Source organism: Zootoca vivipara, chromosome 5 (genome assembly GCF_965207765.1).
Source record: "Zootoca vivipara chromosome 5, rZooViv2.hap1.1, whole genome shotgun sequence".
NCBI classification, from domain to species: Eukaryota; Metazoa; Chordata; class Lepidosauria; order Squamata; family Lacertidae; genus Zootoca; species Zootoca vivipara.
In genome coordinates, this window is record NC_142588.1 from 55,826,620 (window position 1) to 55,849,638 (window position 23,019).

The following is a 23,019-nucleotide window of genomic DNA, read 5'->3' on the forward strand; positions in this document are numbered from 1 at the left end:
TGCATTGTGATTTTTGCATAGCATGCACACACACACATATCATGATTTGCAATATGTTACCAGGTCAAACCTTATGAAACTGATATCACGATATGGACTTCAAACTGGTTTTGGAAGATCTATCTATCAATATATCACCCAGCCCTACTTAGTTCCCACCTAGGGTTGAGTCAGCAGACAGTGAAGACAACTGTGGGAGCAGGTGAAGTAAGAGCCCCGTGCTGCATTCTGGGTAGAACAGGTTGCCCCAAATCCAGGACACTGCATTTCAACCATGGCAGAATCTCACTGGAGCAGAGACTGGCGTTTGGCAGGGGTTCCCATTACCAGCACGATCCAGTGACTATGTGGTGCGAGGCCCACTTTTTTTAACCCCTTAGATGTGTGTGCTTGCGATGGAATGAAGCAGATTGAAGTGCAGGCAGACGGAAGGTGCGGCATGAACGAGCTGGCCGCCGTGCCTGTGTTTTCATTTGGGGGCCTTTGCTTCCATTGCCCTGTCTGTGAGGCTTCTGCATGGCTCTCTGGCGGCGTTCCTGCCCCTCTAGGCTCTGGGCTCTACATACCATCTGCTTGGCTGGGGAGGGATCTGTTTTCAGTTCAAATCAGCAGAGGGTAGAAGAAAGGGGAGAGAGAAGCAGGGGCGGGGAAGGTGAGCGGAGCCTAATGCACCGGAGGTGCCTCGGAAATGAGAACCTTGGATGAATTCCTGGCCCTATTGATTGGTATACAGTTTATGCATCCTGACATTCATAATCTTGGTCTGCTTCTGATGGTCCAGATTAATGGGCCCAGGGGCTGTCCATCCGTCACTTCCCATTAATTACTAGAGAGGTGTTTTTCCAGTGATTTACCTGACAGTGGGCCATGATGAATACCCCTAAACGGAGTGGGCAGTGATTAATCTTGTGGCCACACCCTTCCCCAACTCTTCCTTTCCCCCACAACCACAGGACAGACCCCCGAGCCATCCGTCTCCATAAATGTGGCCTGATGCATATTTATAGGGGCCTCGGGCCTGGCAGATAGCAGCCTTGCTGTTTGTGCCAAAGCTTATGAAAAATAAATCTCTCTGGCAAGAGGGGGGCCGCAAGTACCTGGGGCCTCAGGGTGGTGGTTAGCCTTGAAGGCTGTGTGGTCTGGGGTTTGAGGAAAGGGTCAAGGGGGCTTGAGCGAGAGGAAGAGAATGTGGCCTAGCAGCCATCAGTAGGTCTGAGAGCCAGGATTCCTGGACTGCGCTCCTGCCGTTGAGAAAAGAGTAGGCGCCGTTGGTGATTAGACCAGGGGTGCAGGGCTCGCAGAGGGCAGTATGGCCTAGTGGGCTTGGGGAGGGAGACTGTGTGCCGCACAACTTCCTCCTGACGCTAGATCAGCTGAAATGAAAGCCCTACAAGCCAGGATTTCCAAGTGCATTTCACAGACCTGTTTCTAATTGGCTGCATGTGTGAACTTGGCCAGTCGTGTAGTTTTCCCATTTGCAGAATGCACGTCAGACCCTTTACCAAAGTGTCATGAGGCTGAGTGCCTGTTTTCAGTGTGCCTTGTGCTATCTGCGAGTGTAGAGAGAACTGCATTGTGTTCCCAAAGGAACACGTCCTGGTAGGAGGAAAGCCTGTGCCTTTTGGTTTTTGCTGTCCCTTCCTTTTCTGAAACACTGAGCATGCGAGGTGCTCATTGGTCTTTGATAGAGGCAGGGGTCCTGGGGGTTCTGCCTCTTCCTGCTCTATCTAAGCAAGCAAGGACCAGCACATTATTGGCTCATCATTTTACTGATCCTGTGTTGGCAGCATCAAGTGGCGTTCTAGTTGGTGAGTGGCAAGTGAGCAAAAATGTGGGGGTCTTTGCACTACATGTTGGGCTTCTTTCCAGCACTTCTGGATGTTTCTGATCCTCTTTGTATCTTTTGAAGCTTAGGGTTGGTGGCAGCTAGACTGACTAAGGTCAAACCTAGACATTCATCCCCATAGGTACAAGGGCACTCCTTCCTCTTGCTAGTCCTAATATCTAGCTTTCTCCATCAGCTCATTTATCCCTTACTAGTGTAACTTATCTATCCTGCACTTGTTAGACCCCTCATGCACATGTAACTTGGGCTTTTCTTATCTGAAGTAAGAGAAGAGATGGGGCATGAATCTCCTTAGTTGTCGCTTCTGTGTGTCTGCTGAGGTGGGGATTGGGTGTCACCGTACATTAAACGGGGCAGGTTCAGCATAGAGGCTTCACAGTAAGGTGTGTGGAGGTGACTAGATATTGTCAGTAGAAAGGGGAAGATAGCACAAAGCCGATCTCGTTGCAGACATGTGATATGTTCAGGGCAACATCTTTTGCTGCTGCTTTATTAATGTGTGGACCTTAATTTAATACAGCGCACACTATATCTCTTCAGAAGTTTAGCTAACAGGAGATACAACATGTTTAGCATATTCTGTAGATCTCTGGTTTGCAGAAGCTTAAATCTGTCCCCTTAGGTGCTTGGCGGTTCAGGATTTATATGCTGCACTTATTGCATATCCATGGGAATGCAATTGCAAGGAGGAGATGGCACACCACAGCCCCCTCCCCTTGCCATTAGGGGTGGGGGAAGAGTGTACAAAGCAACACTCTGGTCTTTATCTAAGCACTGGAGACTTTGGTGAGTGTCTGTATCATTTCCGCCTGGAGGCAGCAAGATTGGGACTTAGCGGGGGTTTGGTGTTGTTTTGCATTAGGAAGCAGGACGGGCTGCTTCCTGGATCAGCTGAAAGCCTAGGTTCCCGTCCAGATGGATGCAAGCAAATGGGTCATCCTAGACTCTTTAAATTTCACCCAGATCTCTGGGTGTTCAAAGTTTGCACGCAACCTTGGTGGCTTGGACTCCTCATGTCGTTACGTATTTATCTCCCCCTAACAGTTCTGGATCCAGAATTTGGGAGATCTTTGGGCAAGACTACTTGGCCAGAGTATCTGTCCACCTACCCCAGTAACTGTCCGCACTGAGCGGTAATAGCTCTCCAGGGTCTCAGACAGAGCTCTTTCTCACCATCTGCTGCCTTTATCCTTTGTTAAAGTGGAGATGCCAGGGATTGGGCTTGATATCTTCCGCATGTAATGCATGTGCTCTTCCATTGAGCATTGGTCTCTTAAGCATGGCTTCTCCCATGATCTCTCATGCCCTGAGCAAGAATAATACCTCTAGATTTTAACTACCTCTTACCTACCTTTAATACCTCTAGATCAGAGGGGAGGCCACATGGTGCCCTCCAGGTGTTGATGGATTAGCCTGCTGGCCAGTGATCAAGGATGATGGGAATTGTAGTCCAGTAACATGCAGAGCATCATAGTGAGTATCTCTGCTAGAGACCTCTGCTCCCTGGATTCTTTCACACAGCTTCTGTACTTCCTGGTGCTCTGTGCAAAATAAGAATCGTCACGTTCTTAGGCAATGGGCACTTTGCATTTCTTGGGATCGCAGCAAAAATCTTACCTTGTCACCCTCTGGGGCTAACCTTGCTTCCGAACGTTAATTGCTGAGAAATGCGTCCTATTTTACTAATTAGATAAGAACAGCTTTTCCCTCTGTGTGTTAATCTGTCTTGCCAGCTATTGCCCAGTTTATTAAAAGTGAGATGAAGTTAGTATCTGGACTTCACCTTATTAGGGGACCTAGCTGTGGATTTGTTAATTTGAGCGGAGGCGTATGGAAGAGATGGCTTGGCTCGACTGATCTTGATAGTGGATCTCCACTCCCACCCAAAAGATAGAGGGGCATGGATTCTGTGGGGCATGGATTAGGAAGTCTGAGTACAGTATAAAATAAAGGCCTGGAGCAGGAGTTCCATAGAGCATCCGTGGTCTATGAACTCCATTCAGGTGGACCATGGTGTGTCTGCAGCTTTTGGATTGAATACAGGAAATGGCACATCCTCAAATTAAATATGTTGATTTTAAGTGTATTTTAATTATCTTTTATTTCTTATATTGTATTTTATTATAGTGCAGTTTTAATTCTGTGGAATTAAAATTGTAATACCATAAAATACAATGCCGAAGAAATAAAAGAAGCAATTAAGAGCGTACTTAAAAAGCAGACGGCAACTAGCACATCAACTGCTATGACAGGCGAGGGGGAAAAAACCCACTAGGTGTCTCTGCAAGACCCTCAGCAGTTTTTCAAGTGGTCCATGGGGGGGGGGATAGTTTGGGAATCATTGGTCCATCCGACCCCCATCCCTACTGTCCCCAGCTGAGACATTGGAAGGTAACTACATTATTATTCTTATTTTGACTTGTTTTGCTTGTTCAGTCCTGTACTTAACACTGTCCAGTAGACATGGATCAGGTTGGACATGGAAACAGTCAAATTCTGGGCTCTGGCATTTTAGAGGCAGCAATCTATTTTCTAACTTTCATGCACTTTGAAGTGCTCTGAGTCTACAACAAGCACTGCTGTGGTTCTCTGTGCCGGATTGAGGCAAAGCCGATAAAAGCCTTAGAGCAGCTTGATTAGGGCTTGAAGCATTTGGGGTCAGGATGCTGATGTGCAGGTGGGAGCTCGCTTGTACCAGTTTCTTGGAAATAGCAAGGTAGCCGTAGGTCCAGCATATGAAAAGGCCATGTAGCACTAGCTCTCTCCAGTGCAAAGTCACTGTGACTTCCTTGGACACGGTTGCCCTGCTTTCTAGAGAGCTGTTTCTGAAAGTGTTTAGGGGGAGAGTGGAAGCCACAAAGAGGGCTGGGTAACATTAAATTATAGTGCAAGGCACATAAGAGATGCATGGGTAGTTCCTCAATCCAAAAGAATAATCAAAATACAGAGTAATAGTGGGTAAAAAAGGTAAAGGGACCCCTGACCATTAGGTCCAGTCGTGACCGACTCTGGGGTTGCACGCTCATCTCGCATTATTGGCCGAGGGAGCCGGCGTATAGCTTCCAGGTCATGTGGCCAGCATGACAAAGCCGCTTCTGGCAAACCAGAGCAGCACATGAAAACGCCGTTTACCTTCCCGCTGTAGCGGTTCCTATTTATGTACTTGCATTTTGACGTGCTTTCGAACTGCTAGGTTGGCAGGAGCTGGGACCAAGCAACGGGAGCTCACCCCGTCACAGGGATTCGAACCGCCAACCTTCTGATCAGCAAGCCCTAGGCTCAGTGGTTTAACCACAGTGCCACCTGGGTCCCTGTAATAGTGGGTAATAGTGGGTATATAGAGCTTTTTCGGAAGAGTGTTTGATTCCAGGTGTAGCTCTGTTTAAAGAAATAACAAATTGATAGAGCCGCCTCGGTTTTAGAAGTTCCACACTGTTATGAAATTACTGGTGCTTGGAGCATGTTTTAGTCCTCATGGTTGCAAAGAGAAGTTTGGAAACATGTTGGCAAAAGACTGTAGAGGGGAGAGGCTCCACAAGGTTATCAAAAGTCAGTGGATAGTATTTCAGCTCCCCCTTCCTGCTCTATAACTAGCTACATCAGTGGTTCTCAAAGAGTGTGGCAGGAGAGGATGGCAAGTGTCGTGGGGAAACCCTAGCCTAGGACAATCAAAGAAACATTTAAACATTTCAATGCTGTATAGTATAGTACAGTAAAGTAAAGTATAATATCGAAATAATATTTTTTATTTGAAGAATATAGATAGATATCTTTTCCAAATGAGAGCAGGAGTCTCAAGTGATACTAATGACATTCCTAGTTGTGTATTACAGTGTATTTCTTATTTTCAAAAATTTGGCATGGCGCAAGCAAATTTTTGTTCTTAAAGTGTCGCCCAGAGAAAAAACTTTGAGACCCTCTGGGCTGCATCCCAATTCCCAACTTCTGTCTTTGTGCCTTTCTGCCTCACATGCCTCTACCCTAGCCAACTCCTATACCATTTTTCTTTTAAGTTGAAAGAGATCTGGTACAATCACTGAAAATTTGAATCATGAAAGCAAAATAAAGTAAGACAAAACTGCTGTACCTTGTGCTTAGAATGCAGCCATGGTTATGAGGCTATTGTAACTCTGTATAACGGCTTGCGCAAATCCACCCGTCCTTTGGCCAGAGAAATGAGTTACTGATCCCGTTCCACCTCTGCCTTCCCCTGGCTGTAGACTATTTCTGCTCTGTAAAAGGCAGGAGGTGGGACACAGATTGTGCTGCTGTTTCCAGGTTATCCTCCCCTCCCTGCTTCCCCAAACATAGGTGTGGGGCTACATTGCTCTGCTGTTCACTCGACTGATTGCTTTCCTCTCTTGCAGGTCTTGGCAGCACCATGCAGCCAGATACGGAGAGGACTCGGATACGGCCCAAGAAGCCAGACAAGGCCCTGTACGTCCCCAGAGCTCTACGCCAGACAGCCAGCTCAAAAACTAGCACCTCATTGGCCACCAGACACGGGAGGGAGGGGAGCCCCTCCTGCTCCTCTGGGAAGGAGATCACCAAAGGATGTGAGGGAAGGCCGAGTCCCAGAGCTGGGAGAGGCCTGTTTCACGATGACCGGGATGGAGTGGTTGCGCCCAGAGAACCAAGAGGAACCTCACCTCAAGGCGGGAGCTATAGCAATGCCTTCTGCACGAGGCCAAAGGCTCAGAAAGAGTCCCAGCAGAAGGCTGAGTCACACAGACTGCCCGCTTCCTCCAGCTTCCTAGCTACCACTCCCTCTGCACTGCCCAACCGTCACGCAGGGGCGCCTCCGGAGTCCTGCACTGCCCTCTCTCACACTAATCTATTGTGGAGGATGGCCGAGCTCCAGCTTCAGCCAAGGCATAGCGAGGGAGACTGCTCTTGGGAGCAGCAGCACATGTGTCCGTCAGCAGAGCAGGACGCTTTCTCTTTTCAAAGGACTCCCCGCACTGGCGTGAGCAAGCCGGCAGGAACACCCCTCAAAGATCAGGTAGGGCTGAGTGAAGGGAGAGTGCAGACATCCAGCAGCGAGAGGCTCTCAGATGAGGGAGAGGTGGGTGACGGTGGCCTGCTGGCCAGCAGGGAAAGCACAATGGCACCTGCGAGCCAAGGTTACTCAGAACCAGCTGGAGTAAATGAGGGCAATGTGTCTGAAAGTTCAGCTGAGGGGATTCCAGGTGGCCCAGGGGCACAGGAGGATTGCCTCTCGGCATGTGCAGGCGAGGGAGTGTCTGATCCAACAGATGCAGGCAAGGGAAACGGGTTGGTTTGCCCTGAGACAGTTGAGCCTGGTAGACGTGAAGGCAGTGATATGAGCAACTCCAATCAGACAGAGATGAGTGACAGTAGCATGTTGGACTATACGGCCAATAAAGTTGCAGACCAGACAGAACCAAAGGAAGGCAGTGGCATCAAAGAGGCAAATGGGAGCGTCGCTGCTCAGGCAGAAGCCAACATGCAGAGCACACTAGAGCATGGCGAGGAGGAGAATGAGAGTAGCATGTCCAGTCATGCAGTTGAACACATGTCTGATCAGATTGGAGTGAGCTTTGATAACGTGTCTGGAAACAGGGATGAGAGCCCTTCAATTGAGGCAGGTGGTTCAGGGGTGGCTGCAGGCTGTAACTGTTCAGATAGTGACTATGGGACATGGGATTGTCACCCCAATTGTGTCTTGGAGGATGAAGTGGGGCAAGGGGGTGGCAGGGAACACGAGGAGGGAGGCAGCATTTCCCATCACGCCTGTCGGTGCAAAGGCAATGTCTCTGGGGCTGAGGTTGCACTGGCAACAGGAGAAGCCACGTTGGGCATGGGAGAGCCAAGTGCTGAAGGAAGGGAGGCTGCTGGCCAGTTACTGGGATGTGCCTCAAAGAAGGTGGCGTGCGGCTCAGAGAGCTCAGGGGACGCCTCAGTGCAAAAGCCAAGCCATGGGGCTGTGGGCATGAGGTGCTGGCATCCGTCTGAAGCCAAGGCAGGCGAAGAAGCTGGATGGAGCGAGGAGCCTGCTGGAACCAGCATTGATCCGACAACCGGCAATGAGGATGACGGCGTGGCAGATGAGAGCTGGGATGCTCTGTTTAATGACGATGGTGACTGCCTGGATCCGCATTTACTGGCGGGGGTGAGTACTCTCTGTGGACTTTCCCCAGAGCTGGGTGTCATGAGACATGGTGGCGGGAGATATTTGCATGTTGGGGAGCACGTGACACAGCCGGTTTACGGAGAATGCATTTTTAGTTTTGAGGTCCTGCATGGCTGGCTGAGCTGGTGTGTCTGCAATGCCTTTATTCTGTAGGTGCGCTTTACTTCTCGCCTTCTCTTTCAATCTCAATATTTATCCAATGCCCGTTCCCGGAAGATCATACCATAAGCAAGAGATTTAAAATTTTCTGTTGGAAAATCCAAACCTCTATTCTTGGAGTAAACTGATTTTACACACACACACACACACACACACCAGTTGGTTGTCCTGATTTATTGCAACATTTCCATTCTTTTGGAGGGAGAGGTCACATTGGGTCTCTGTATGTACAGGAATGGGAAACTGGAGATCAGCAGGTACAGAGAGCCCAAGTTCTACTCTGTTTTGTGAGCATTTGGTACATATTGCCTGCACACTTTGAAGCTTTCCACCAGAGGCATGGGAGCTACTAAGTTGCTTCTTTATGAAGTCATGGTGAGAGTTAGAGGGTTTGGGGAAAGCTTTTGCAAAGTTACGCATGATGACGACACTTTCTGGGTTGAGCCGATTTCTGTCCCCTTCGATAATTGTGGGGAGATGGTCGCATGTATTGTGTCATGAGGCCAGAGGAGGACTCAAAAGAAACACAACAAATGGCCTAGTAGTCCGTGGAAGTCTCCAACAGAAGTGGTGCTTGAGAAATCATTAAACAAGAGGAGCACAACGATTGGCTTGGGAACTCCCCAACACCTTGAACTCTGCAATGCTTGCCAAACTCGTTTGGCTGACTGGATAAAATAATATACATAAAATAAGGCAGGCGGAAGTTCCTCTGCACGGCGGCTGCGTTGCTGTTGAGCAGAGCCTTCACGATGACCACGAGCCGTGCAGAGACGTACCGTGAAGTTTCATGGAAACGGCAGGTTTTTAATTGGCTCTGGCTTGTTAGCATATCGCTCTGCAAGAATAGCGCGAAATGTGTTGCAATGAGCAGCTCAGCACGGGGAGCGTGCAGCCTTGCCTTCCGTTTATGAGGAAAGCACTGTGTCGGCTGGATGGCTGAGAGCCCCTTATTAAAGCTTAAATCAATACCATAAACCCTGTACTTTTGGAGTGACACAATGGTACCTAAAGTAACAAAGTGTCCTAATATTGCTGTGATGTGCATTCAGGCCTGCTTAGGAGTCGGGGGGTTGATCTGAATGGATTCGGCTTGCTAATAGCTCTGGCGAACCATTGAAATTAACTAAGCAGGCTCATTACCAAGGGTTAGCTCATAAACCATCCTAAACTCCTGGTAATGGAAGCTGTTAAAACTCCATGGGGGCAGCTTTTACAGGAAGTAGCTTTGGGTTCACTGCTGCTTATTCCAGTCAGTTAACGGCAAGGAAATTAAATCTCCCTTTCTGACAGGTGACCGGCCAGTTGAAAGTGAGGCCGGATCGTGCACAGGCCACCCATTGCACCTCTGTGCAGAAGTGCCAGCACACCAAGCAGAACTTGTCTTCATAGGTGTCGGAGGGGTAACAGAACTGCCTCCAAATTGATTTTGCTGCACATGTGTGGCTCAGTCTCTGTATGGTGCTGGTCTTGCATATCAAGGCGCATAGACAACCTCCACCGACTCCCAGGCTCATATAAACGAATCCCACTGCAAAGGAAAATTTGCAGAGTTTTACTGGATGTTCACATGTTTCTGCAGCTACGATGCTCGGGATACTGCTGGGTGGAAATGTTTGTATCCTGAAAGACACAAGGAAAGCGGGTGTGGTGAGAAAGGAATCTAGGTGATCTACTTTAGGTCTGCTTCCCTTCTTCCGTAAGGCTGGATCTGGTGCATTGGTGTCACCAGAGGGAGAGCAGTCGGACAACAGCATGGCTGGACAGAAGTGGAGGGGCAACCAGGGGATGGTTCCTGTGGCCAGAGAGCTTCTCCATGCTCTCGCCTCCGATCCCAAAGGCCTGACCGCATGGATGCGTGCCTAGCTGTGGGCATGACCTATTTGTAGCATTGTGAATTCTGCATTATGAAATCGCTTTGCTTTGTTTAAACAAACTCTGCGCCTGCTTTCATTAGAGAGCTGATACCAGTAAACTGCCTGCATTAGAATGCACTAATTTTAGAAAAGTCAGGGATAATTTCCTTTCAATTATCTCACAAGTAACCACTTGGAGGAAGGTGTAGACTGCAGAGTTGAGAGAATGAAGGTGAGGTCTCGGGAGTCGATACTCTGGGGAAAGGCTCAGTGTTGCATTAGGGAAGTCTAAGGGGATGACTTAGGCTCTTGAGGGTGGGGTGAGGGGTCTTAATGTGGTTTACGTATTTCTTAAATGCAATTGCAGCTGCATCTTTTGTAACAGTGCCACGCTCGGAGAACCCCAGAAATTCCATTTGCCACAGTGAGGAATGAACTTGAGCAATTGGCTTTTAGCCATTTTTTTTTTAAATGGAGACAAAATTTTGTTTTGTACTTACAGGCAGGAAAAAAATGTAGATGGTGTGGTGATGCAGAATATCGTGTAATAAAGGCATTATGGAGGCATTGATTTCCCCAACCTGATGTCCTTCAGATGCTTAGAACTACAACTCCTATAAGCCTCAGCCAGCGCAAGCCTACTGGCTGGTGGAAGCTGTAGTTCAAAACCTTTGTGGAGCACCAGGCCGTGTCCATACTGCAGTTCGTTTCACCATTCTCTTTTCACTGTACCAGAACAAACCTTTGACTCTTCCCCCCCCCCTTTGTAAACCGCTTCGAGGGTCTTCTTATAATGAAGCAATATATGATGATGATGATGATAATAATTTATTATTTATACCCTGCCCATCTGGCTGGGTTTCCCCAGCCACTCTGGGCGGCATCCAACCGAAATATTAAAATACAATAATTTATTAAACATTAAAAGCTTCCCTAAACAGGGCTGCCTTCAGATGTCCTCTAAAAGTCTGGTAGTTGTTTTTCTCTTTGACATCTGGTGGGAGGGCGTTCCACAGGGCAGGTGCCACTACCGAGAAGGCCCTCTGCCTAGTTCTCTGTAACTTGGCTTCTCGCAGCGAGGGAACCACCAGAAGGCCCTCAGCACTGGACCTCAGTGTCCAGGCAGAACGATGGAGGTGGAGATGCTCCTTCAGGTATACTGGACCAAGGCCATTTAGGGCTTTAAAGGTCAGGACCAACACTTTGAATTGTGCTCAGAAACGTACTGGGAGCCAATATAGGTCTTTCAAGACCGGTGTGTTGTGGTCTCGGCGGCCGCTCCCAGTCACCAGTCTAGCTGAAGCATTCTGGATTAATTGCAGTTTCCGGGTCACCCTCAAAGGTAGCCCCACATAGAGCACATTGCAGTAGTCCAAGCGAGACTGTGCATTTTGTTAAATAAAATATATAAATATATGTGTGTGCTCACTGAGAGCTGGGCTACTACCCACAATGGATTTGCTCTGCCTCCACAGTCAGAGGCAATAATGCTTCAGAATAAACTGCAGGAGGGGAGAGGGCTCTTGTGCTCGGGTCCTGCTTACAGGTTTTCCGTGGCCATCTGGTTGGCCACTGAGAGAGCAGGATGCTGGACTAGATGGGCCATTGGCCTGATCCAGCAGGCTCTTTTATGTTCTCAAGTGTATTCATTTCCCTCCTAGAATTGTAGTTTGGGCTTTTCATATTTATCTTAATGAACAACTGGGCTTGTCATATTTATCTTAATGAGCACCGAACTATGTGTGATGGCACAAATATACCCACATATATTTTTCACCCAATCCATTTATCAGCTTTGATTCCTCCCGGCCCTAAAAAGCTGAGAACCTTGTGAAATGGCTGGACTCTCTAGAATCACATAGTACCGACGTGAGATTTACTGTCTGCTAAGAAAAATGAGCTGATATAGTTGGAGAATGCCCTGGCAAATGGGCACAGTGCCGGAAATTCACCTTGAGGAAGAAAAGAGTTCCGATAATGAAAGAGAGAAGGCGGGACGATGGCTGGGACAAGGGACAGCACGAGACTTTTGTCGAGACCAATTACACAAAAGCTTGTATCGCTTTAATGAGGTACAAGATTTTGTGTGGATAAGACAGGACTTGGGTTGCCTACAGTGACAGATTCTGGGATGTGGTGTGAGCTGTGCTCCTCCTCGTGCGAATATCGGCAGCAGAATTTGCAGGCGATGCCGGCCAATATCTCTAATGGAGGGTCCATCCACATTAGCAATTTCTCCTGAGCATTTAACAATATTTACTTTGGAACAGGCCCCTGCTTTGGGTTAACTTGCATCTGTCCTGCAGTAAATTGTTCCCTGGAGTGGTTTTAAAATACTGCAGGAAGATCCCGTCCTTGGTGAAAATGCTGCTCCTTTAAACTATGAATATCCCCAGAGTCCGGGTATCAGAAGATCTCTGGGCGCTGGAGAAATGTGGCAGTGAAAATTCACAGGCAAGATTCCTGCAAAGCTCAGAGTCTGGCTTCCTTTCTGAAGCTCTAGCCTAGTGACTGTGCTGATGCAGATATGCACATATCTATATCCTCCTGCTTGTGTTTTAAGAAAAGAAGAATATGGTGAGATAAAAATGGAAGGAGGGGGGAACAGTAGCTCTGAGAAAACAGCTTGTGACTAAATAAAGCTGTTCCTCTGCTATTGCTTTCTCTGGTGAAAAACTTACTCTAGTTTCTCGTACCAAGGTCAGTGTAACTCATTTCGTTGCATAGGAGGAGTGTTGCGCTGAGATTCGGGTGTGTGGAAGTGGGATTTAGGATGAGAGCATTCCGATCTTGGCATACACAAAAGAAGGTGCTTTGCATAAGTTGATGTTATGGCTTGTGTGTCAGTGCTGAGCTGCAGGTGTGTTTGCAAGAGAGATGTGTTTCCTTAATTCTCTGTGTGTAAGAGTGGAGTTGGGAGTAAATACTTCTGTGCAGGCTTGCCTGGGGAGCAGGGTAAGGGCTTATGTTCAGGCCCTGTGCAGATGTTTGAGAGTTGCCTTCTTCTGGCACAGGCCTTGGGCATTTCCTCACTACCTAAAAACCACTGCTACTGGTTCCTGTTTGGGGATCTGTGAATGTGAAGCCTTTCTGGAACACCCTGTTTTCAGTGACCAAGAGGAGGGGAGGTCCTTGCTCTGGGGCCGGGCCCTCGATCCTCATGGCCCTGAAGTCTAGAGTGGATTCTTTTGTTTTCATTTCACAAAGTTGGAAGGGACCACCAAAAGGCTATTCGATCCATTCCTCCTGTTTCTTTTAGCCCAGTTCAACCTGTCTCCCTTCACTCAAAAGAAGAAGAAAATATGATCCTTCCCAAACAAAAACTTTAACATGCAATGGAAAATGTGAAAATAATTTATTCTGTCTAGTTTGGGTGCCCAGCACTGACCAGCAACCCAGCTGTCCTTGCAGGCTGCGCACCAGAGAGGCCAATGTGTGTGCCGTGTGATGCGTTTTTTCCAGTCATCCATGGAAAATATGCAATAGCTGGTTATACAGTGTTTCTGTGGAGGATTACTTTTGGCTAAACTGGCCAATTCTGTTGGAGAGATTGTAACTAGCCAGCCCTGTCTGCAAAAGGGAGGAGTGTGCTAGAGCAGGCTGTCACAGGTAGACATTTCTGCCTCTTGCCTTACACGCTTTTATCTCTATGAGGCTCCTCCGGCCTCTGCCACTGTGCTTCACTCTCCCCCCGCTGTATGTTGACTGTCTTCTCCATCTCAAAAGCTGAGCGAGCGAGCGGGCGTCAGCGTAGCAGCGTGGATAAATCTTTGGAGAGCGTTGAGCCGTGGCAGACAGTCTTCATTTCCTGTGTCCTCTTGCTCCTTGCTGCCTGTGCATCCGCCGGCAGAAGCTTTCCCAGCACAGGACAACATCTGAACATTAGCGATCTCTGGGAAGGAGACTGCGAGCAGGAGGCTGGGACGGTGTTAATGCGGCACGGGGGCACACGGTTCCTGTAAAGCTACCTAAGACAGGAAGCTCTGGCATTAATGGGCTCACGTTTTCCGTGCACGAACCATTGCAGGCATATTTGTAAGAATGCTGTGCCGTGTTCCCCGCTTCACTGCCTCAAAACATGTGTGTGCTTTGTCGCTGCAGGGCAGGCTCACATCAGTCTGAAGCCTGAAGTTGTGCCTGAAGTTGTGTTGACAAGCAGGCTATGCGGGCAGATTTGTGCATGTTGTGAGCTACTGTGCATGGATTCTCACCATCCTTGCGAGGCAGGCAGCTCCTGACCCTCAGTGTGCTTTCTGCTACAGCCAGTGGTTTGTGAAGGTCAGGGGTGCTCATGCAGTGTGCTCTCCATCATCTCTGAAGATCTGCCATGCCACTTAATGTTAGGAGAGGCTGCTTCTTCAAGCATTGCTTGGCCAGCTCCCACTGCGATCAGGTGTAGTTCACTTAGGTCCCTTAATGATCAAGTTAATAGCTTGGATCCTGTTAAATCCACCGAGGCACACACTACATCCTTTCCCTCTTGCTGCAGATCCACCTCTTCCTCCCTGATTCGCCGGCTTGTTCTTCCATGCTCCACCCACCCACAAATCCACTTTCCCGAAGAAATTATCTGAATTGCTGTCTTTTATTGACCGAAGTAGCTGGAATTTATAGACTTTCCCTGTACAGCCGTGGCTTCTGTTGGTACAGGTACTTGGGGAAGCAGACAGAGTCTGGCTGAATTATAGACTCCCTTGCCAACAGGATGTGTGCAGAGCTGTGCCGCTTAGGGACCTAGCACAAGTGTGTTTCCCTATGAAATCACCAGCAGCTGAGCTCTGCATCCAGCTGTCAGTCTCCCAGCAGCTATGATGGTTGACTTTGGGGGTAAAGGTTTGCCAAGGCACACGTATGGAGGGGAGCTGAGTGGTCAGGCTAAGCAATTCAGTGAAGGGTCGTTGTTCGTTAGGTCATGATGTTGCAGACCTGGAGACATGAGATCTGCCAGTATTTTGCGGTGTTCCCAGAGGCCTGAGTCTCTTCCCTCCCCACTTTTGCAGGGGAAAGAGCCGTGTTTGCATTTTGGCTTTTGGTTCTTGCAAAGTCCTCCAAGGTGGTTTACAGCTGTTAAAATCTCGCTGCAGTTAAAGCTAGTAAGCATTTAAAAAGCCAGAATAAAACATCCAGAATAGGATATACACTAAAATCCAGATGAAATAAAACCTTCTTAACTGCCCATCTAAAAGAAATGTCCACCACCATTGGAACTGCTTGTAAACAAAGAAGTTGACCCTGAGTTTGCTTTTTTTCTCATCCCTCCCAATCCATTTCCCTTTTGTGATGTGTCTTGAGTGCAGAGAAATCTTTGTTTAGTGACTTATAAGCTGTTCTGGGAGCTTTTTATAGCCAAAGAATGGGATAAAAATAAAAGCTCTAAATAAATAAATGCACGTATGTTGTCAGTGGAATATAGAACAGGGCCTCGGAAGATGACTACAACTGATGGGCAAGTTCATGCGAGAGGAGGCAGGCCTTCATATATCCTGGCCCAAAGCCATTTAGGACTTTATTGATAATAACCAGCTCCTTGAATTGGGTCTGAAAATGAATTGAAAGCCGGTGCAATTTAAACAAGGCCAGTGTAATATGGCCAGAAAAGCAGACACCAGACATTATTCTGGCTTCAGCAGTTTGCACCAGCTGTGGCTTCTGAAAAGTTTTCAAGGGCAACCTCACATCTAGAGTGTGTTAGTAATCACAGCGTAATTTGTTTCCCTTAGGAGCAGTCTGTGAGATCAGGCTGCTTCGTGCTCTCACTCTCTTCCTTGATTTTGGGGTGCAGGTGTGCACAGCATCCCGGGAGTCGGGTCCCACCCAGCACACCTGTCTCCTCCTTGAGCCTGTCTTAAACAGAATAAAAAAATCTCTGGCTGCTGTCTATCATTATTCTCAACTGTTCCGCAGTTCATATATTTTTCTGGCCCAGAGTTTACTGGGGCAATAGCTACCGCAAGTAAAACAGGGGTCCAGGTCTTCTCCCACCTGTGTCTGAACCCAATCACCCCTTTCATTTCTGCCCCACGCCTCTTCTAGCTTCACCTGCTTAGCCATGGGGAGTGGGGGCTGCCACGCCTGCTCTGTAAGCTGGGTTTTACAGCTTCCTTGGTTTGGGTGCCAACAACGCCCTTCCGCGGAGGGCGGAGCAGGCAGGAAGGCTGCTGCTGGTTGGGAGCTGGGCACCCACTCAAGCTTCCTCCCCTGAAAAGAACGAGGGAGCCTGGCGAAATGGTTAATGGGGAAAGTATGCAAGCAGCAGGAGGCACCTGATCAATAACTCCCAATCTCCCGTGGGCCATCAATCCTTCTCCGCAACACGAGCCCACGGCTTCATCAATCAGCCAGCGCAGCCGCTCCAGGGCTGCCAGGAGGGCTCAGGGGCTGAGATGCACCACGGCGCTCAGCAGTTAAAGGCAACACCTGGCTGTCATTTCAAAGGTGGTGGTGGGGGAATCAGGATGAGCTCCCTGAAATGGCATTGGGGTGGTGGTCCGCCAGTGACCTGGGCTGCTTTGGGGGAAAGGGGCAAGAGGCCGAGGGCCTTGTACTGCTGCTGCAGCTCGCCAACCCTCATTGCTTTCCTCTCTCCTCCTTCCAGCTTTCTCCCCACAGACCACACCCTGCGGGGCTGCAGGAACCACACTTTGACTACTACAACTACGCCCCGGCTGACTTGGACTTGAGCGACTCTGAGCTGCCGCACGTCATTGAGATCTACGACTTCCCAGCGGAGTTTCGCACTGAGGACCTGCTGCGCGTCTTCTGCAGCTACCAGTGAGCCATTTGTCCCCGTTGTGTTGGACTAGAGGACCCTTGTAGCTCCTTCCAACTTTACGATTTTACGTCCCATGTCATACCTTCTCCTTGGGGGTGGATCACCCCCAGCAGGCAGGGCTGGGTGTGATGGCTCTCTTCACCTGGTGCTTTCCCTTCCATGGCCTCCTGACTTCTATGAGTCCTTAGACCTGGATCCAGATGTGCTCTCTGGCTCAGAGATGCAAAGGCCAGTCTTGTTCCAAAGATGCCCAGGCATGCTCTGGCATCACTACCCACCAGGCATCCTTCCAGCCCTCCCTAGCCCTGCACCCCCTCTTGAGCTCCCCCCAGGACTGCACACAATTGCTTTTTTCTTCCTCTGCACCTCCCCCTCCCCACAAGAACCCTGATGTCCCCATATTTCTCTTTTCTGCTCTCCAGGAAGAAAGGCTTTGACATTAAATGGGTGGATGACACACACGCCCTGGGGATCTTTTCCAGCCCCATCACAGGTGAGGCTTGCTTTTGAGCAGGGCTTGACTGGGCAACAGGAAGCGGCTGTCTTGGTACCTGGTGGGGACGGCCTGTTGAATGCATTCACTGGGAAGGGAGTCTACTTCCCCATATAATACCTGCTTCTCTTCTCGCAGCCCGAGATGCTCTCACCACCAAGCACCTGATGGTGAAAACCCGTCCGCTGTCCCAGGCCACGCGAGCTGCAAAGACCAAGGCCCGAGCCTTTTCTGGTGAGTCCAGAAGAGAGAGACTAAATGCCTGGGGTGCTGAGCATCTTCCAGCCTGTAGCTCATAGCTGTACTATGTATTCATACCTTGCAGAGATTATCCTGGATCATTGTAGGTAGCCATAGTTGTAGGGCTTCAACAGCCCCACCCACCCACCTGGACCCTCTAAGGTGCTGATGAGCACTGGTTCTTCAGCACAACTGCTTATGAAACCTGGTCTACTGGAAGTCTCCCTCTCTCCCTCTCTCTCTCTCTCTCTCTCTCTCTCTCTCTCTCTCACACACACACACACACACACACACACACACACAGAGCTTCCCAAATCCTAAAGCCGCCTTTCCAGGGAAGCAGCTGCAGTTTAAACCAGTGGAAGTTCTCCTGCTAGCACCAAACAGGGCTTATTAACTGTAACAGTGGAATCAGTAAGAATGGGTTGCCCCCCTTTGGGTTCCTGCCAGCTGCGCTAGTACTGAGCACCCCATCGAGGCTGAGAAGAACAGGAAGTCTGGTTGGCTTCCTAGGGCAATGCCAGGCAACACCCAGGGAATTGAAAGGTGCATTAAAAAAAATAAGTAACAAGATTTATATTGCAAGTAGAATCTGCTACACAGAGTTTACAAAAAAATACATAAAATTAAACAAACATTAGAAGCAGATATTTCAAACAATTTGAAATGTTGCCAGTGTCACATGGCCTGTTTGCAATTTAGCTTTGTGGGTGTGTGACACACAGGAGAGAAGAGTCAGGCAGGCAACAGTGCAGCCCTGCATACCCCACCCAGCCAGTGTTTCCCACACACACACTGTCGCCCCATTGCTCCCGTGTGTCTCTTGCCCATGGCAGATCCCTTTGACAGCTGCTTCCACTCCTGTTTTCCTGACCATTAGAGGAGCTCTCAGCCTCCTCTGCTATCGTCCTTTGCATGTGATAGAGGGCAGCATCCGGGCTGTGGGTGATGCTCTTCCCTGCCTTATCTGTTTTCCTTTAATATGTGCTTCTGGAAAAGAACTCACCTGCTGAGGTAGTGCCTAAATACTCTCGTCTTCCAGCAATGGGAGTACTGACTCTGAGCACTGAGACTGTTGTCCTCCCTCTGCCAATTCCTTTAGAATTCCTGCAGCCAGCCAAAGAGCGCCCCGAGACCTCAGCTGCTCTGGCCAGGAGACTGGTGACAGGCGCCCTGGGCGTGCGGAGCAACCAAAGCAAGGCCGAACGGGAAGCTGAACGCAGGCAGCTACAAGCAGCCCGAGGTAAGCCCAAGGATGCGGGGAAAGACGTGAGCTGATGTCGTTGTGTTGTAGAGGCAGGACGTGTGTTGGAGACGGAGGTGGCCCAGGCTGCGGAGTGCAGGCGAGGGATGCTGGGGGATTTCTCGATGTCTCCGCCTCAGGCCTCCCTGCTCTCACTCACTACCCACGTCCCAGGAGTCTCTGGGGAGTCTGCATGGTCTGGCTCTCTGCTTCCAGGAGGGGTGACAAGTAAGCTACACCAGCCACTCGCTCTCCTTGCTGTCACACAGACAGCTCTGCCTGGCTGAGGACCCGAGGGAGTCTGTCAGGCAGCCAACGTCTAGGTCACGGAAGGCACTGAGAGTGCACAGCGGAAACATGCAGGGATACAGGAGAGGGGATCACCCTTGGTGTCAGGTTGCATTCTGGAAAAGGGTTCCCTCTTTGCACTCAACCCTCCCCTCTCCTACTTTCTGCTGCTAAGGCAGAACGGCGTTAAGGGAAGCATCCTCTGCTAGTGCACAACAAAGGGGAACCAGGTGGCCTGGCTGGGGAAAGGGGTTGTTTCCTCCTTTCCCCACCACTACCAACTTTCCTGGGCTTATTGTATCCATTCAGGGCCCTGTCCCTTCCCAGTGCAATGGCAGCTGGTTCTCCGACTGCCCTTCAGCTGCACCAGCTAGATAACGGTGGTGGAGCATGCCCACCTGGCTGGGGAGTGCGCAGCTTTGCCATACTTGCCTGGAAACCGTAATGAGATCAGTGAGGTCCTTTCAGATTCCCCACGTGTCTGTTATTTCCTGTTAGGACTGGGAGGGCTCTATTGGGTAGCAGGAGCTGCCCACTGCAGAGCAGCTTGTAGGAGCCTGAGGGTGCTACGCTCCTGTCCTACAGCTGTCAATTGCATCTTCAGCATCCTTTGTTAAGATAGGAGTAGTTAGGGAGTACCTTGTCTCTCCAGGTACCAGCTCCCAACCTCCTAGTCCTCTGGGCTGGGATATTTTGACATCTCCAGTCTTCATGGGAACCCACAAAGCTCCCACTCTCCCCAGTGGTTGCCCAGACTAAAATTCACACACATGTTGTACTGTACCCATGGTGTATGGTCCATAACCCTGATGGATATGTGACTTTTGATTCGGCCGAGTATTTGCACTGGGGTAGCAGTAGGTGGAACCAAGGATCACAGACTTGGCTCAGAAGTGGAGGAGTTTTATGGAAGATGCAACTGGATTGTGTGTGTGTGTGTGTGTGTGTGTGTGTGTGTGTGTGTGTGTGTGAAAGGGTTAGTTGGTACTGAAAGTCACAGGCAAGGGCTCCCTCTGGGCTGAGTTGATTCTATTACATCAATAAAGTCTTTTGTATATAGTGGAACCTGACAGTAGGCCTATGGGCCTTGCAGGGCAGGTAGTCTAGAACAGCGTTTCTCAACCAGTGTGCCTCCAGATGTTTTGGGACTACAACTCCCATCATCCCTAGCTAGCAAGACCAGTGGTCAGGAATGATGGGAGTTGCAGTCCCAAAACATCTGGAGGCACACTGGTTGAGAAACACTGGTCTAGAAGATGCTCAGATCTGTCTTGTACTCCAGGGCAGGTTGGGCAAAGGAGCTGGCAGCTCTTTGGTTCTCATGTTCGTTTTCAGTTCATCCAGAGCCTCTAATTTTGTTACAGGAATATATGCTGTAGGGAGACAAGGACCTTTTATTTCTTTTGAGAGCCACATTCTCTTGGGGATGATCTGCTGGGGACCATGTGCCAGCAGTGGAGGCAGCCTGACCTAAAAGTGGAGAGCACCACTTCTCTCTCTCTCTCTCTCTCTCTCTCTCTCTCTCTCTCTCTCTCTCTCTCTCACACACACACACACACACACACACACTTTCTCTTTCATTCTCTCACACTTTTCTCTTTCTGCCACTTTCTTTCCCCCTGGTCTCCCCCCCCCCCCACCTTGCCATCTGCTTCAGACACATGCATTGCCTGGGCTGCAGGCTACTCACCCCTGCCCTAAAATGTGGAAGGAATAAGAGATTCCAGGGAATTGGGATGAGACAGGGCCTCTCATTGAAGCAGGTGGAGGATGGGGGCAGAGCTGATGGATCATGACCCCTAGAGACAGTCAAAGATTGGGCTTGAAGAGGTTGAAGAGGGAAGCTGAATAGCCTCTGATCTCAAAGAAGCACACCGTACATCCTAGAGAGGTCAAGTTAGGTTTTGCCTTAAAATAAAAAATCCTGCTGCTCTTTTTGAAACAAGGTGCAGTATTTTAAGCTTGCAAAGACCCTTCAGGCAGCAGTGAAAATCAGGAGAAGAGGGTGCAGGTAATTAACAATGCAAATATTTTAGTCACTGTAAGTAGATGTCTTTAACAACAAGCTTTTTACACATTTTTTTTTAAAAAAGTGTTGATAGTTGTTCAGGTGATAAATTTCCCCGTGATTTTCCTGTTTCCAATATAGCCTCTTTCCCCCCTACACCTGCTCCTCTCCAGCCCCCACTCCACACACACACGCACCGCACAGCCTGGCCCCTTCCTATGGAGTTTTCTGAGGAAGCTTCTCTCATACAATGACTCTATTACCTTCTGTCATTCTTTTTGAAACTGGAGTATGAGCATGGATTACTCTGGGTCTCTCTGACATTCCCAGCATAATCAGAAGCTGTTAAAAATTGTTTTTCTCCATAGCTTTCACTTTAGCATTTTGAATAGGATCTGAATCCAATAATCACTGCAGCGTTTCCAGCGCTATTACCCCTGCCAATAATGGCAGGTGCCCTGTGAACACAGCATTTTGGACTAATTCCTGCAACAGATTTCTCATTGTATGCATCTGATGTCCAGGTTACTGTAGCCTCGTTCAGCCCAGGCCTCCCCCTGCTCTCATATTTCTACTGTACTTTAGGCTTCTGTCGTCCTTGCAGATGTCCTCTTTGTGGCCACATTAGAGGAGTGGTTCTTTTTCTTTTTGGCCCATTTTTCTGCCATGGCGCTGCGAGGGACAAAAGCTGGAAGATTAGCTTACAGCTTCGGCCAGATGCTTATGAGACAGGAGGCACCAGCAGTGGCGCTCCCATATACTTGGCCCCGTTGCTCTCCGAAAATGCTATATGGTAAAATGAGGGGGCATCAGGTCTGTGATCCTCAGGTTTGGGCACTAGGTGGTGCTCCAATCCTGATTACTGCTCCAGGATGCGGAACTGGGAGCCAGTGCCAGCTGCAGGAGGCAGTGTAAGTCATGCATAGGAATAGGTGATTTATTTTAATTGAAGCTGCCAACTCCGCAGTCTCCCTGCTCTTCTCCGCTCGCTAGCCTTTCCCTCGGGTCGCCAGGCAGGCTTTCTGATCCTAGCGCAGGTGAGACACAGCCCATTGGAACATAGCACGGCACTGCTGCCTGTAGAGGCTGGTCAAGGGGCAGGCACAGTGCGGCTGAGCTGGGAGAAAGGACACGGCAACGTGAAGCAAGGTCAGCACAGGGCACACCCTTTCTGAGTGCCAGCAGGGTAGGCAGCCACAGTTTGCTGAGGAAAGTGGTTGGGCTGTGTCACGGGAGCAGAGCCTTGTGCGCTGGGAAGGGCGGGAGGTGATGGAGGAAGGAGGGAGAGGAAGTGCCAAGGCTGCGCCTTCCAAGTGTGGCACTTTCCTACGCTGGCAGAGTGCATCCCCCATGGCTTCACCTGCCCCTTTTCTCCTCGCAGAGCGGAAGCGCTTGGAGATGAAACAACGAGAAGATGCCTGGGAAGGACGGGAGTGAGGCCACACCATCTCAAGGAGAAAGGGGAGAGATGCCTTTGAGACCTCACCTGAGCAGGACCGGGGCTTGGACGCAGGCGGGCAGGTTGTGCTCGGCAGCGCTGGGGGAAGTTCTGCCGCTCCCTTTGGGCTGAGCACCAAGAACATGGGCCCTCCTGAGCGGCAGAAACGTGCTCAAATGAGCCGCAGCAAGCCTTGCCCTGGGATACACCTGAGACCCTGAAACAGTGGAGCTGGAGTTGGCAGCGCCTCTGCAACAGCTGCCACTGGGCATCCGGCCCAAAGACTGGGCACTGTTCCACTTGTTGTGCCTAGAAACATAATCCTCAATATCCAGATGATGTTGGCTTGGAAGTGGTGCCTTCCTCCACTGTGGGCAGCAGGCAGACCACTGAGCCGTGTGGTGCCCCCCTTGGGTTCTGTGGGACTGGACTGAGCTGTGGCAGCTTTTACAATGGGCCCTCTAGGATGATCAAGTGCCCGCCACTGAGTTTCTTATTAAAGGCTTTTTTATTTTAAAAAAA

General features: G+C 49.5%; 1 protein-coding gene across 3 annotated transcripts in view; it reads left to right on the plus strand.

Annotated features, from left to right (window-relative positions):
• The window catches only part of R3HCC1L (R3H domain and coiled-coil containing 1 like), a 34,901-nt gene extending 11,882 nt beyond the window's left edge, over positions 1-23,019 (plus strand). For 2 of the 3 annotated variants that reach the window (XM_088670660.1, XM_035133045.3), the window contains exons 2-7: positions 6,214-7,979; positions 16,611-16,786; positions 17,210-17,280; positions 17,419-17,514; positions 18,623-18,763; positions 22,441-23,019. In XM_088670660.1, the coding sequence (XP_088526786.1) occupies positions 6,228-7,979; positions 16,611-16,786; positions 17,210-17,280; positions 17,419-17,514; positions 18,623-18,763; positions 22,441-22,496 (2,292 nt within the window). In that variant the 5' untranslated portion in view covers positions 6,214-6,227 and the 3' untranslated portion in view covers positions 22,497-23,019. Of the gene's footprint in view, positions 1-3,210; positions 3,320-6,213; positions 7,980-16,610; positions 16,787-17,209; positions 17,281-17,418; positions 17,515-18,622; positions 18,764-22,440 lie in introns of those variants that run through there. The other variant, XM_088670659.1, reaches the window with a different exon arrangement.